The 16102-nt window shown below is 38.6% G+C and overlaps 1 protein-coding gene across 6 annotated transcripts in view; it reads right to left on the bottom strand.

The window, feature by feature from the left end:
• Positions 1 to 389: 389 nt before the first annotated feature.
• myo1b (myosin IB) overlaps positions 390 to 16102 on the bottom strand; it is a 77449-nt gene continuing 61736 nt past the window's right edge. For 2 of the 6 annotated variants that reach the window (XM_055031389.1, XM_055031390.1), the window contains 15 exons: positions 15899 to 16099; positions 14105 to 14198; positions 12167 to 12316; positions 12014 to 12082; positions 11848 to 11934; positions 11432 to 11518; positions 8705 to 8791; positions 7954 to 8040; positions 5566 to 5640; positions 5335 to 5469; positions 5006 to 5112; positions 4744 to 4876; positions 3583 to 3735; positions 3320 to 3450; positions 390 to 3227 (listed from right to left, as the gene is read on the bottom strand). In XM_055031389.1, the coding sequence (XP_054887364.1) occupies positions 3095 to 3227; positions 3320 to 3450; positions 3583 to 3735; positions 4744 to 4876; positions 5006 to 5112; positions 5335 to 5469; positions 5566 to 5640; positions 7954 to 8040; positions 8705 to 8791; positions 11432 to 11518; positions 11848 to 11934; positions 12014 to 12082; positions 12167 to 12316; positions 14105 to 14198; positions 15899 to 16099 (1729 nt within the window). In that variant the 3' untranslated portion in view covers positions 390 to 3094. The remainder of the gene's footprint in view (positions 3228 to 3319; positions 3451 to 3582; positions 3736 to 4743; positions 4877 to 5005; positions 5113 to 5334; positions 5470 to 5565; positions 5641 to 7953; positions 8041 to 8704; positions 8792 to 11431; positions 11519 to 11847; positions 11935 to 12013; positions 12083 to 12166; positions 12317 to 14104; positions 14199 to 15898; positions 16100 to 16102) is intronic. The other 4 variants (XM_055031392.1, XM_055031391.1, XM_055031393.1 and 1 more) reach the window with 4 other exon arrangements.

Below are 16102 nucleotides of genomic sequence, written 5' to 3'. Positions count from 1 at the left end.
CGGGTACTGGGCAGCCCAAAATGGTTCGCTATTTTTACCACTCTGTTCAATCAGAGGGCTGGTCTCCTGAGACCTGATGCCGGCAGCTCTCCCAAAGCTGTGGAATTTAACCCCAGGACAGCTCCCCCCCCCAGATGTGATGGAAAACATCTGGCCAGTTGCTTGACTGCTAGGGTTGGCCATACAGTCCCAAAAGCCTCCAAACCACGTCCCCCGATGATGCAGATAAACAGCCATCAAAGTCTGTTATTTAGTGCTGGGATGTGAGGTACAAAAAAAGCAAAACGTCTTATAAATTGAAATGCTAAGAATGATGATCTGTGTGGACAATATTTATGGGTTTATGCTTCAAATAATTAAATGGAAAAAAAAAAACAACAGCACCAAAGAACAATTAACATTGATTTTTATTTAATTTAAAAAGAATACTTGCAAATGTTACAATGAGTTCTACTAAAATATTTTTCTTGTTCCATCTCTGAATACAGTTTGACATCAGGCACACAAGAATGCAGACATCATTTCGCAGCTCTAACCACTGTTCAAATACAAATCAAGGGGAAGAAGAGGGCAAGTGAAACCACACCAAACCAAGGCTCCAAGTAAATCCATTAGAACGATCAGTTTATCCCTCATGCGTGTCATCTGATTTCCCCACACCTTAAGTGACTGTGCTTACATGCCAAGAATATTTTTCAAGAGTCCCAAATAGAAACATTTCTGCATTTCAGCTGAAATGCAGAAAAGTGAAGTCCGATTGCAACCCCAATCCCCAATTTTGTTTACCTGCATCCACTTTATGCAAGTAAACTAGTAATTTGTATAAAAGTCAAATAAACGGAAACAAAGTTTTCATCAACACTTTCTGAACAGTTATCCAACCTGGTCTAATGCAGTTATTTTAAATACGAATTGCTTGACTTTTTTTCCTTAGCCCTTCGTCTCCCAAAAAATTACACAAACACAATTTTACATCTGCAGTGGCCAGTAAAGCTGCTTATTGTTTCCACAAGACATGGAGATATGAGGTATGACGGCATCAGTGATCTTAAGCCAAATGGGTCCCTGGAATAGAACCTGAACACTTGCTGTTGAGTAATAGAAAAGTAAAGGCAGTTTCTTACGCATAAACTGCCTTAATTTTCTGCTCGTTAACTACATAATTATCTGCCAGGAAAAAGGAAGATTACTGGTGACAGAATCATCATGCTTTGGATAAGCCAGTTCAACAGTTTTAACGTTCATGGAAGAGGGGCTAGCACTTTTTTTCTTTGAAGATTGTAGTCCAAGATGACACAAGTCTATTTCTGTCTTGGCCCTTTTCAGACTTTGCTTCAGCATTCAGGATCAAATTTTCTCTCTCCTAGAGGCTGAAGTCAACAGCTTGTCTCAGTGGTCAAAGCTAAAAGCGGTCGTAGCGGTTTTTGTGAAGCATGCTGGTATATTCACACAGGAAACCTAGGTTGGAGGTGGCATGCCACCATTTAACTCACATGTGACACAGACCAAGAATGGCACAAAGAGGTTCTGATCAGTATTTGTCAGTTATAAGATTAAAGTCGTGCGCAGAGCTAAATTAGTGGTTTAGGTAAAAGCTATTCATTTCTTTTTACACTCCGGTTCATACCAAGACCAGAAGCGTTTCATGCTGGATTCTCAGTATGCATTCACACAGGAATCTCATTGCTGTTGCAGTGAGATCCTCACTTCCTCAGAAAGCGAGGATCACTTTCTCCTTTTTGGGTAAATAAGGCAATGAAACGTTACTATGGTTTAACTAAGTTGGCATTAGCATAGCCCACAATATGATTATAGTTTGTAGAAGTATGCTTTGGTCTGTGTTCCTCCAAGGATAACCAGTTGACTAGGCCTCCATTTCCAACTACTCTGGGCTTTTATTAAATAAAGATGCAAAGAATTTACAATAGGTACAATGTTAACTGCATATAACCTCTTAACATAACCTCTCAAATTAAAATTTGGTCTGTTCCCTTGTAATGTAAAGTGAAGGGCAAAATAGTTCAAACACTAAAGTTGTAGAAGCTAAAACATCCACACCAGTAATACATATGAAAATAAGGAACCTAAACTGTGTCCATGTTATGGCTACAGCCTATAAAGCCTATGTACAGCTTATGGCACAGGAAAGTCAACTTCCAGAAAGACAATATTGCACACAACATTAGCACTGGTTTCAATGGTCAGAATTTGAGTTGGAAAAAGTAGTTTTGGGACAAATGTTGGGTCCAAACTGATCTAATGACTCAACTCCAAGCAACCTTCAACACAAATGCAGTTTACAATTACTGAGTAGATGGAATAATGATTAATCAGCTGTACTAGAAAGAGAAAATGCAAGTGACCATGTGTAGTGCAATCAAAAAGAAATTATTTAATTTCATTTTTGGCATCAATATAAATAGGATCATCACTCGCATGGTACTGTGTTTACACCTGTTTAATGGCACGTAAGAATGAATACAAAGTGTTTTACAATTATTTAGCAAATTATATCTTACTTTTACCCAACTACCCACTGTGCTGTAATCCAAGAAAATAAGAAAACATACAATCAGTGTAGTTTTCAGGTCAGACCCTCTGTTAAAAAGGGGAAAGAAAGTGCAGCATTCAGGTTTGTCAAAGAACTAAATGCGACAGACTTATGCCCAAATCCTGTGTCATCACTCATCTCAAATTTTTAAGCCATCTTTCTTGCCAGCGTCAGAGCAGCTTAAAAGCAGACGAGTTTGAACCTTTGGAGGCTGGAGATTTTCTTTAAGTTCTTTTGACATTTTCTCTGAAAACTAATTTACCATGGAGGCAGGGACATTGCCACGGGTATACAAAAAGTCGGTTGTGCTCTGGCATCAGCTCTTAACACCAAAATTTCTGTGGCATGCAACCCTTTAGTTTGAGCTTTCTCTGCCAAAACAAATTGTGGCCCATTATTTCAGCTATAGAGGTGCCATGAAAAAATCTGATGAAGAACACAACAAGAAGCCAAATAACAGCACGTGTTTGGGCTCAGGGTTGGCACAGGGGTGGTGATTGTCAAGTCCAGAAGGTCTGAGTTGGCGGTCAGGTCCTGCACTCTTTATGATGATGCGGGTACGGACACCTCCAGCAGGCGGTTGTTTTTGCGTTTGCATGATACACTGTTGCCGTTCTTGGGACTACCGTGGATGAATTTTACACACACTTTGTCCTGTTTGAACTGCACCAGAAACCTGAAACACCAGAAAAGAAGAGCAACAACTTTTATCACCATGAAGGAAGAGTCAGCCTGTTGGCCACAATACAAGCCAAAGATTCTGCATACTCGTCTGAGATGTCAATGTTGAGCTTTTCTCTGTCTGCAGCCATGGAGCTGATGCGGTGCAGCTTGGTTACTATTTCAATCAGGTGATCACTGCTGAGCAAGAAGTCACCTTTGACAGCAGAAGCTGAGCCCTGTTGGGAGCAACACTGAATTTTTAAACAATTTTCCTTCATCTTTTGGAAAAAGGTTTTGTGGCCACACAAACACCCTGAAAAAGTTGATCATCTATATCACTACATATCAAAAAACAACGTTCTCCTCACCTCTTTGAGTTTGAGAGCAAAGAAGCCATCAGTTTGCGAGCTCGTTGAAACACTTGCAACATCTGTAAGAGGGACATTGGCTTTCAGCTGCCCAGTTTTCTGATCAGCCAGAACAACGTTCTTCTTAGTTAACACAAAGAGTCGAGGTGAGCCCTGCAAGCAAAGAAGCACTAGTGTCATTCTGCATTCAGTCCAACATAAAATACAAGATGTCAGATTTTAAGATGCTAATTTTTAAATGGAAGCAGAAACCTTTTTATGAAGACACTGGGTGAAATGGTTTACAAATGTATTCATTTTGAACTCTTACTACAATCACATCCCGACTTGTATTTCATTAGGTTTTTATGCAAGATGTTCAAAAAGAAATATTTTGGAAATCATGAAATGCAGACTGCTACAGCAGAGGGGACATACACTAAAAAGTAGGTGCTGTGTTCTGCAGAGATCAAAATGTCGACTTAGACCGCACCTCACTGTGAACGCAACAAAAGTGACTTATGTACTCTACCAGGAAACAGAAATTTCCTCATTCATTCGATGTGAAGACAAAAGTTCCTTCAGGCAAACAAGCTGAACCCCGAGGAAGTCTTCATAGGTCTGTCCCACTGCACAGTTTATCAGGTCAGTAGGCCCACTCGCTTCACATTTCTGTCCAACAGGACTAGATTTCCCAAACACTTCAAAAGAACAAAATGTATTTTTGTTCTTGCAGCTCTACGACAGAATCTGTTCTTGCAGACTTGATCTTAAACATTGTGTCAGAGATACAACGTGATGTTAAAAAAAAATAAAATAAAAATGTTCATGTTCTTGTCAGGGTTCAGCTGTAAAGCCATTTGAAAATCTGTGGTGTGAGCTGAAAAAAAAAATCTTGCTCAGACTTTCCAGACTGAAACTAAACTATTTTTCGAGAAAAGAAAATTGGCAAACAAGAGTTGGTTGACGTTCAAAATTAGTAGAAATGTCCTGAAGACCTGGAACTGCAGCAAAATGTGGTTCTGGTACTGATGATCTAATGCTGAATATAAATGCACCCCACAAGTCAAATATTTATTTGTAAATTACTTTATGTTGATCGGTCACATATAATAAGTATTATGATGTCAGGTGTAGTGTGGATAATATAAAAATACTTTTCCAAAAGCACTTTTTTCCTACCTTTCCGTTGGCCCTGTTTATCTTGTTGACCACGTCGGCCAGCAGAATCTTTTCGTCTACGGCGCTGCTGAGTTTCTGATATTTTGGATTCTTGCTGATCTCCAGGTAGTCTCCTTTGAAAGGCTGCCTCACGCTGAGAAAAAAAGATGGAGTCAAAGACGTTTGTATAATGTGAAATATAAGATGTATGAAGGCGCAATCTGGCATAAAATTAAGATTGACACCATGGGGATCGCTTTGGAGAATAGTGAATGCAAGATACCTGCTTGGGTAGAGAGCCTTTTTATCTTTAAAGAGCTCGCTTGCCTCCAGCTTCTCCTCATACACCGCCTTTTTCTCCTCTGTGAATTGGCTTCTGTATTTCTTGCACTGTTTGCATCACAAGTCAAAATAAAGAATTACTGCCAGGAAAAACTAGTTTTTGTGAGCAGTGCATCGTCATTGTGCCTTGATCTGCTGACTACATCTTATAGAACATAGCTGAAAAATTCAGAAATGCTGACTTTATTCTGCTACACACTTGTCTGGCAGTTTTACAGTAGACAGCATTCACTCTGACAGTGTAAGCCTGACTGAATGTGACAGACAAACCCTCCAGAGATGGAAAATCCTCCGAAGCTCAGCATGGACTCCATCCAGGAACAAGTACGGCCTGGCAGGCCAGGTCTTGTCTATCGGGGACATGGAGGGCAGTTTGCTCTTCAATCCGAGGAAGTATTTTTGCATCTAGTAATCCAAAAAGACCAGAGAAGTGTTCAGTGTCAACATTAAGTTAACATGAACCCATTCACAAAAACATCGCAAGTCTTTAACCTGACTTACAATCCTCTGGATGGTGAAGTTATAGATCTTCTTGCCTGCGTTTGCCCTGAAGAATTTTCTGTATTCTCTGCGGACCTTTGAGAGCACAATCATAAAAAAATTGTGAATCAATTCCAAGCTTACTCTGTTGACTCATCATACGGTGGGACAGGAAAGCAACACACTGAAAGAGGAGCAGCACAACAAAAACTGCACACAAAAAAAGAGAGACATTTTGTTAGTTACAAACAACAAAAAGACAAAACCCAGTCTGTTGGAAATAATCCCAAGTACAATAATTTCTTCAAATGAGTGAAAAGGCTATCATTGTTATGACAAACTTCATGCTTTCCTTAATGGGACAAAGTGAATTATAACAGGTGCATATCCAGGCTCCTGGTGCTCAATTAAAAACAAAAAAAAACTAAACATTTAAAACATGAACATGGTAAACATGGATTGTTTCACTCAAAAAGTAAACATCACAGACAAAAACCAAAAGGACACACCCCTTCCATGAAAAAGAAGCAGAACAAACAGTGTTGGAGCCACAAACAATGCTGCTTTAAGGGTCAGTAATGGAAGACAGGGAAAAGTTAGATGAAATGGGTAGACTTTTGCACATTGTTGCTTTTAAAAAAAATAAAAAGGCTGAACAATTTTCCGTCTCTGTACCTCGAAACTAATAGTTAAACTTTTACATCAGGTGTTGTAAATGACTTGCATTCTGTTAAAGGACAACACCTAAAGTTGATAAGAGGGCTCATAACTAAACCGTCGTTTCAAACCAAACTGATAATTCAGTTACAATTTCATGCATCTGCACGACCTTGGAAGTTAAACCATTACATAATCTCACACCGGGAAATATGGAAAAATCCAACCTTTAATTCAACATGTAGTGGTGGCTCAAATACCTGCAACTGCTTAAAAACTATTTTAGAAAATGTGTCTGATCAGTTTCTACAACTTTCTGAAATGATTCATGACTCCCATTTCCAAGATGGGGGTCTTTTGTGGCTCGAGATGAATTTTTTTCAGCTCTACAGAAGGCAAAAACTAATGATTTAAAGAAGGTGCTGACCCCTGCTGTGTCATGCAGTTTTGACATGGCACTCAGGCCTTCTAGCCACTGACCACAAAGCTGGAAAACAAGTTTATCTTGCCACCACCCACATTAATCAGAATGGTAACTGAAGCAAAAAAAGTAAAACGGATCTCAAAAGCTCACTGAGAACTGCAGCAAAATGAAGCCCTCTGATGTCATGTTTCCATTTTCATTAGAAACCACCTAAATACCAAAGAGGAATTAGGGATGCCAAGAAAAAATAGTTGGTCTTTCATAACAAAAGTAAACATGTCACATTTGATAAGTTTTGCTTATGCTTTGGTCAGATGAGAAAAAGATTGAGTTTTCAGAAAAAAAAAAAAAAAACATGGGAAAGAAAGAATAAAGCATCTTATTGATAGTTATTTATAGTGGATGATCTGTGATGATGAGTGTCCATTTTTTTCCATAAGTCCTGGAAAACCTTTTGGAGCACATTATAAGAAATTTTTAGAATAATTGGGTACATTATGTATAAATCCAACAGTCTGCTAGTCAGCTGAAAATGGAGACTGTATTTCAGTCTTCTAGCAAGAACCTTCATCTTAGATGACTTAGTCATCTCATCAGCTCATGTCAATGATTACAGAAGATTCAATGTGATCTACCGCAAGGATGTCCAGCTCCTGTCATAAAGCGCCAGTGTCCTGCATTTGTTTAGATGACAGCGGCTTATTATAAGGCCTAAGCAGAATCTGACAACTTAATGAGGTGGCAACATGTCCATTAATTTAGCTGTGAAACAGGGATACAGCTAAAGCATACAATACACCAGTTATTGGAGGCTGAAGTTGCACACCCCTAACCGAGAAAGACTAAAGATTGGTTAAAAATCTCCATGCTCTAACCTTGCTTAATGTTATACTCAGAAAAAAAGTCCTATCCTATTAGCAAAATGGGATCATAAAAAGGTTTATAAGCAACAAAAATTAAAACTTCACTCAAACAGTTGGATTTCTCAATTTTCTTTAGTATGAGATTATTGTTACTTTCCCAAACTATTTTTTGCCAGAAGTAATTTATTTTTGCCAAAATCACTTGGGAAAAAATTACTTGGGCAATTATTGTAGGATGGTGACATAATGCTTCTGCAGTTTTAAACTTTAACAGGGTTGGCAATGACAACGGAAGGTGGCGTATTCGCTTTCCAAACTCCGTAAAGGAAAACAGAAGATATTTACAACAGAGAGCAGAGGCTGCCTTTCTGAGGACAAAAAGTGATAAAAAGGGTGATGGGGGACAGTGATGGGGAGCAGATGGCACACAGGGTGATGGTTGCTACCCTGGGGGCTGGTGGGTACCTTCAGTCCCTGCCAGTAGGCCCAAATCACAGCGACGGCATGCTTGCGCCTGGCTTCCTCCTTCAGCCTCCTGAGCTCCCTGCGAGCCTGTTTGGGTGTGGGCGGGGGAAGAAAGAGCAGTGGAAGATGAGAGGATGAAGGGGTCAAAACCGTTCTGCTTGGAGTCGACTGCTTTGAAGACGTGCACACACACTGCACACAAGCTCTGGCTGCAGCGTTATTGCTATAATGCTCCAGCATCTACACATGAATAATAAAGACTTTGGGTGGTTATCTAGAAGGGCATCTGTGAGGTGGAAGAAGCGTTTTTAGTCACTGCAGGGTGATGATGCAGGAGAGTCAATTCGGTTGGGATGCAATCCATCCCAAAGGTTCTGAGAACGGTTTCGATACAAACTACACATGCAGTAGCAACACAGTAACAGAAAGTCATGCAGAGTGAGCAAGAAGCATGCAGATGCCAAGGATGGACCTATGAAGATGATGCAACAAAACAAAACAAAATCTATGTATTCAGGATGTATTGGATGTATTTTTTAAACAGACTACCATCAAGGACTTTGTCATATTTGGAAGATTCACTTACAACCTCAGCACCTACTGAGCCATAAAACGCGCAACAAAATGCTTTACATCACTGAGAAATGCTTAGAATGACTTCAGGACTCTTTTTTTTTTAAATAAAGAAGTGGGAGTGGGTTGATGGAGGCGATAAGTCAAAAAGTCACGGCATGTCAACATTCCCAAATACCTTGGTGCCCTGCCAGCCGGCCCAAATGACCGACACGGCATGTTTATTCCTCGCCTCCTCCTTCAGCTGACGTAGCTCTCTCCGGGCCTAATGAAAAGCGGTGGCAGTTGCAGATGAGCGTTATTGCTTTATTCAGTGACAGGCAAAACCGCAACTGTCCGAGGAGAGTGGGTGTGACAGGTAACAATGAAGAAACACTGACAACATGAGTCATTCAAGAGGGAAACCTTACTGTGTGGCAATTATAGTTGATTGAGTTAAAGTGAAATAAAAAAAATAAATCAATGGAAAGGGCTGAGGTGGAATAACAGATTAATAAAACTCTTTCCAGTAATTTACCCATGTACTTGAACAAAGTTCACATTGCAAAGCAGAGCTTATATCTGGTTTACAACCTTTACAACCTTTAACGTTACCTAAAGTTTACAATATTTAGGCAATATGAACTTAAATATTTTAAAATTCTTCTATTGTGCCACATTTAATATAAATGTAGAAGGTGATCAGATGGTCCTCAGCTTTGGTCTGTACCATTCAATCTCCATTCTTGACAAGAGATCGAGACTTATTGGAAGCAACTTCAAAAGCTAAGGTCAGTGATAGTTTACAGTGGGTCATAAAATGCAATTTAACAGACAATTTTGATTTGTTTTTCTCTCCGTTTCTGAGAAGAACAGAGAAAACTTCCTGCAATAAGGACTTGGAAATCAATTTAGTGGATCTTTTATTCAATTCTTTGCATCTATCAAAATGTGAGACACCTAAGCTTAAATATTTGTAGCAGTAAGAACAGAGAAAATAAAAATAAATCATGCATTTTCTTACACTTAATGTATATAATGAGACAGAAGCGTTTCTACTCAATGTTTCTGACTAACCCAAGCTTAGTCAGAAATGGACAGAAGGCGGGGTGCGCTGCATGTCTTCCCCTTTTCTCATTACCCACTTTTCTGTCAATTAACTATCAAATAACTACAGCCAAAAGAAAATCTTTAAAAAAAGAAATGGACATAAGGTAAATGTGTGTGGATAAACATCAACTAAAGGGATAAAATGTGGAAGCTCTTCAATGTTAACCTTCAGTATGTTAAGATTGTAATCCCAGTTCTTATTTAGTTTTTAACAGACATTACAAAACAGGTGAAATTACCTCATTTTGTTAATGCATTACAAGAGGTGCAGAACGAGTCTTTGGTGTTTATTAGCAACTTTTAAAAAAGTACCCATGAATAATTAGTTTGAGGGAATAAGTGCTAAAGTAAATGCGATAACCCCTGTCGGTCAAATGGCTTGAAAGTTATTTTAAAAAATGTTATGACTAGAAATGCTTTATTCAGAAATCAGCGATCAATCTCAAGTTTTTATATTGGGATCAACTTGCCAATATAGATTTCACCCAGTTTCTCTCAGAGTTCGACACATAAGTTGCTATCTGATTATATGAACCATTTCAAAACAATAAGTAATTGTCTTGACATCGTACATATTCAGTTAGTGAAGGTAGCATACCCATATTCTTAAAGTACATCTTTCCTTTGACTCAGATTCTCAAAAGGCTTCCAACATTTTCAAATCCAGAATGTTCCAAGATAAACAGGAGGTTGAAACTCCAAAAGACTAAAACAGAAAAACATTTCACACTCTAGCTGCAAGAATAAACTACAGATGCATCTTGACATGTTGCAGAAAATAAAGCTTCCTTTCAATTGGCTTCAGCTATTTCTGTGCATCCATTGGCTGAAGTGACGATGACATGTCCTGAGTAATAGCATCAACACTAAAGAACGTTAACACAATCTGGTGTTGCAAGAGCACTGTGTTCTTGAATTTTTATGCTTCAACCAACGTATTCCTGATTTGGATATATCTTGCCAATAATCTGGCAATTCCAGTGATCACTGAGTTTCTTGATGCATCTTTAACCACCAGCAAGTAGATCCCAAATGATACTGTCCAATACAATAATGTCTGATGGGATATGTTCCGTTTCTGCCCTCCATTTTCACTAAATAAATAAATATGCATTCATTTTCAGACTTGAATGTTTATTTATATTAGAACTTAGTGCCTCCGATAATTTTTTATTTTTCCACAATATTAGAAACTTTCACTATATTAAGAAAAGGGAATAAGCAGGTAAATTAATATCACACAGAACCACAGTGGTCTCGCCACAGACTTGGCCTTCAATTCAGATTTTTTACCTTCTAAAGAATTTGAGCATTTCATGAAAAGAAAAATGTAACAAAGACGCAACACTCCTGAGTGTCTTAATCAGACATGATTGGGAGTGTCTGGGAACTAAGTAGACCGACGGCTGTAGCTGAGAAAAGACAACATTCTCACACAGATTTGTGAGGTGATGAAGTGACACTGTGCCAAAAATCCCTCAAACAAATGTTTCGATAGATTATCTGGAAAAAAAATGCATTCTTTCTTTGAGCTTTAAAAAGTAGAACAGCATTTGAGTAATATAGTGGAATTGCTTATTAGAATAAAGTCATAATTAAAACATGAAAGCAATAACTAAAGATCTAAAGTTTAGTTTTCTGTTATGAATTTAACTAAGACACCTGTAAAACAACATAAAAGGCAAAGCTCATCGACTTTACATTCATTTAACAGTAGTTCTATGCCACTATGCGCTTTTATAGTCAGAATGGGATGAGACATTGTAAACAGTGACAAGACAGTTGGGACAGCAGGACTACAGCTAGGTGGAAATACCTGGGTTCCCTGCCAGTATGCCCAAATTACTGTCACAGCGTGTTTATTCCGCACTTCTTGTTTTAGACGCCTTAGCTCCATCCGAGCCTGGTGGGATGCGGTGGGCGTTATGTAGGAAAGGTTGAAGATGTGCAGAAGGATAAATCGAGAAGGGAACGTTGAAAGGAGCATAGGGGAAAAAGTAGATGTGCAATCATAAAAAGAAATAGCATTGCAGAGGAAAAACTTAAGTAACATAATCCAAGAAAGCTCACAGAATAGAATCTTAGAAAGACTGGTGTCAATATTGAGAAATGAAAATGTAAAAAAAAAAAAAAGACCCTCAAGTGCTGAGCAAAATTCTTTTGGGCAAATATAAAAAAAAACCATAAGAATGCGCTTTTCTATTCCTCTGTTCTTAAGAGCCTTTACCATACCTGTGTGCCATGCCAGAAGGCTGCAATGGTGGTCACAGCTTCTTCACATTTCTTCTGATACTTCAATTCTCTCAGGAGCTTCCGAGCCTGGAAGAAATACATTTTATGTTTCCTTATGATTTATTCATAACCCCCAGATACAAAAAAATTCACAGGAAGATCGTACCTGCCACCCTCTGGTGTAGGACTGCACCACGGTGGTAGCATGTTTGATCTTCTGGTACTTCTTTTGTTGCTGTTGAATGGAAATGGCAACAATTTGAATAGCAAAGCTTTCAGGTATCGGTGGCAATGGCAGCAGTTTGGAAACCAGTCTCACCGCGTATCGGCGGTACCATGATGCCACCACGATCTGGCTCTTTTTCAGCAGCAGAAAGTGACTGCGACATTTCCAGCCCCTGTAGATCTTCTGAATGAGAGTCGCAAGGTCCTCCAGGCACTGCTTCCTCTTCTCCTCCAGAAAAAAGAGCTACATGGAGAGAAGGCAACAAAACATGCTGAATTTCACACACCAGGAGGTCTGTCATCAAAAGCAGAATGTTGCACCCAAAGAAAGTTTGTTTCTTCTTAAATGGAGAGTCAAAATGAATTTTCTGTTGAGGGATTCAAATTAATCCAATTTGTTCAGATTAAAAAACTACCTGAACTTAAATGTTATGTGATGTTGGGTGCATTTAGTGGAACCAAAACTCTGGGTAATGTTTAAATTGCATTGTTTTAAAGGTTTTTATTTTATTTTATTTATTTATTTTTTTTTACAATTTTTGTGATATCAATTTAAAATATTCAAATATTTAGTTGTATTAAAGGCACTGACAAAAAACGAAATAAGTACTTTAAAAGGTTTTGGTACTATAGCTGTCACTTTAAACATGAAAGCCAGGTGTGCTGTGGTGGCGCAAGGGTTTAGCACAAATCCACATATGGAGGCCTTAGTCCTCGACGCAGCTGACGCAGATTCGATTCCCGGCCTGGCAACCTTTGCCATATGTCTTTCTCATTACCCAATTTTCTGTAATAAATAAAGGCCAATAAAGCCTTAAAAAAACAAAACAAAACAAAAGAAAAACAGTCAAAGCCTCGAATTAAATTTACATTTAACCAAATGGGCTACTCAACTACACCAGTTACAAGTATCAGTGAAATTGTATAATAAATAGTATGAATGAATTGCAACACCTATTTTTCTCGTTTAAATATTCACATTTACTGTTTCTCTTATGGAACCGACCATGGAGTGTACAACTATCAATCAGGATTGTAAGGAAGGGTTTATAGAAAAAGAAAAAGACAAAAATGCAACAAGTGACAACATGTAAAGTGTTGCTTGGAACTATGTGCTTCAGTCCGATAAACCCATAACAGCCTTTGGGAAACAGAACCTTCCAAGTGTTGAGTGGAAGGAGAATGAATATGTGGAAAAACATCTCTATTACTGTAAGCTTGGTAGAGGGCCGGTGAATTTCTGGACATTTTTGACTAAAAATAGGTCATCATGTCTTTCAGAAAGATGATTCAAAATGCAACGAGACTGTGATAGAAGCCACTAATGCAACACTTCACGCCTATCTCAGTACCTTGCTTGAAAAGTAGTGACAGCAGTGATACCACTATTTGAAAGACCAGAGATTTTGTAAGTTCTAAATGCAATAATTATTTACCTCACCTGAATCTATGCTAAAAATGTAAAGATGTACATCTCTCCGTTGCATTAAAATTTCAATGCGACACTATCCTACAAAAAAATCTTCATGTTTACCCTCCAACTCTGAAAGCGCCCATTTTGTTGCATCATGTGAATTTCTTCTAAAATTGCTCAGCATGTCCGACACCAGTAAAATCCAGAAACCGAGTTCAAAATATGCTTCATTTTATATTTGACTTTAAAGCTCCAGATGTTAGAGGATAAGTTTATCAGACCAAATTTAGCAAGCAATTAGAGATTATGTTATTTCAAGCTCTGGCCTTTCTGCTGGAGGTGGAGAAAACCCATTCACATGACGCAGACCTAAACAATTGAGGCCTGGAAACACAGAGCATCTTATTTCCCATGTTAGATCGTTAAGTGAAAACATGTGTTTTCAGAGTAGTGGTTACATGCTAATTGCTAAAGTGGGGGGCTCTGAGTGCAGCCCACCCTGTTTTCCCCAAACATGTTACTGTGAGAAAACAGGTTGAGAATACTGGATTCAACATCAAGACTTTAAAACACTAGAAGAATCCAAATCTACCAGTAAGGCAAAAGCATGTTTGGTACCGTTCTTGGGTTTCTGATAAAGATCTTTGAGCGGCCATAAGAGAACTCTTCAGCTGGAACCTGCAGGTCAGTCATCAGCACCTCCACTCCTTGTCTAGAGAAAACGAAAAATAAATAAATAAATAAAAATACATCACCAGAAGCGCACAGGAGGCAGCCAAGCCAACCAACAAGAATTCTTAGAACCTTTCCTCAATAGTCTCTGGTAGGTTAGAACCTCAAAAAATCTGATCAGTGCAGATTATAGGTGCCATTATACCAACTGCATATCTTCTGCATAGAGGTGGTTTTTGTTGGAAGACTCAGCATTTATTAGATGCCTCAGGAAGCACTAACGCTGAAGAAAATCATGTCAGCAGAAACTGTACTTTCCAGACATGTCTGCTGTTTCTTCAGGCGTCTCTAACCAAAATCAGGACAATGCATCACTGAGGTCACTTCTCAATTTGGAGATTTAACATTGTGTTTTATCTGCAATATGTTCTGTCTTTTTGTTTACCGTCAGGATTTCTGTAAATTTGTGGACCCCACATTGGCTTTGAGACCTTTACATTAACTTAACATTCCAAATTAGTAATTAACACATAACTCAACCTTGTGAGCTCTGTTTCTACTTCAAGGCGTCTTAACTTCAGTACCTTTTCAAAAGGGGGAACCCACATTGTGCCAACCTCAAAAAATCATTTTACAATGTAAACGCACAACGTAATCATCCCAATTTAAATGCATATTGAAAACAAAGTTTACTGAATTTCAGCCAAAAGTATTTCTATTAAAAAGTTAATACTTTAAAATAGAACTGTACTGATCTACGAGTGCCATGCAAAATGCCTTTGAAGTTTGTTAGAACAATTAAACTTCATAAAAGTCTATTTCACTGCACATCACAAATGTCACATGTTAATAAAGCTGTTTTCAGACTTAATTAAAACATATTTAAATATACAATTTGTCAAAGCAAAGGCTTGGTAAAAAGCAGTGTCTAAACATTTAGACTTTTAGATTTTAAATTAAGATGTTTATGTTTCGCAAAATTCCAGTTTCAGCAGCAGGAGATTAAAAAAACAGTATGATAGCCTCCACTGCTTTTCTAAAAAATAAAGGCCATTAAGTTGTAAATAAATATAAACTTAAAAATCTGACTGGACTACATTCATCCAAAAATGGCAAGACATACACCCACCCTGTCCTCTCATCCCCTCCTGTAGATGATGACTAAATCCTTAGTAAGTGCCTGAAGATGACTTAAAAACAAGATTCGAGTGTACGGCACTGCAGATAGGAATCAGTGATTTAGCTAGCGCAGTGAATGAAATGGGGAACTCTGATGTAGAATGGAGGAGACAGATAAAGATGAAATGTCTCGACATGTTGCGGCTCAGAGGGGGAATACCGAACAATGAACATCTGGTATGTGACGTGACAAGAGCTACTTTCTGTCATACCAGGTTAATTTTTATGCATTCCAACATTAAAATTTTAATTATTTTATTTCAGTAACGCAAACAATCAATTGGCATTAGTGTATAGGTAATATTTTTAAACAAAAATTTGTCTTTAAACTAAAAGTTTCTTCATCTAATCATTTCATCTTTTGAATCTTATCTGACTCTTTTCCCAGCAATCCTCCCACCTGGGAGGAGCTAAACACCTCAGTGTTGGCCAACACATTCCCACTGGAAGCCATCCCACATTCAGACACCTGAGAATATTTCCCAGTTGCAAGAACACATCTGACGCGGTTTGCTTTGAAAACATTTCACATTTCTGTCCTCATGATCTGCACCAGGTTACCTGGCAGGCCCCTTCCAATGCGGCCAGGTGTTTTTGCAGAGCATCTTGTAACGCTCGAGGCAAGGCTCGTAGGCCTGACGGAAGGCGTATCCCGCTCTCCTTACGCGGATATTCTCCATCAGGCCGAGGTAGCGCGCCTGATGGCAGACCAGGGATTCGTTGAAGACGTGGGATGCTTTTTTGTCATTAGGCTTGATGCATCTG

This window comes from Poeciliopsis prolifica, unplaced genomic scaffold (assembly GCF_027474105.1).
Source record: "Poeciliopsis prolifica strain line A6 unplaced genomic scaffold, Auburn_PproV2 SCAFFOLD007, whole genome shotgun sequence".
Taxonomy (NCBI): domain Eukaryota; kingdom Metazoa; phylum Chordata; class Actinopteri; order Cyprinodontiformes; family Poeciliidae; genus Poeciliopsis; species Poeciliopsis prolifica.
This window is presented reverse-complemented; position numbering and strand designations above follow the sequence as displayed.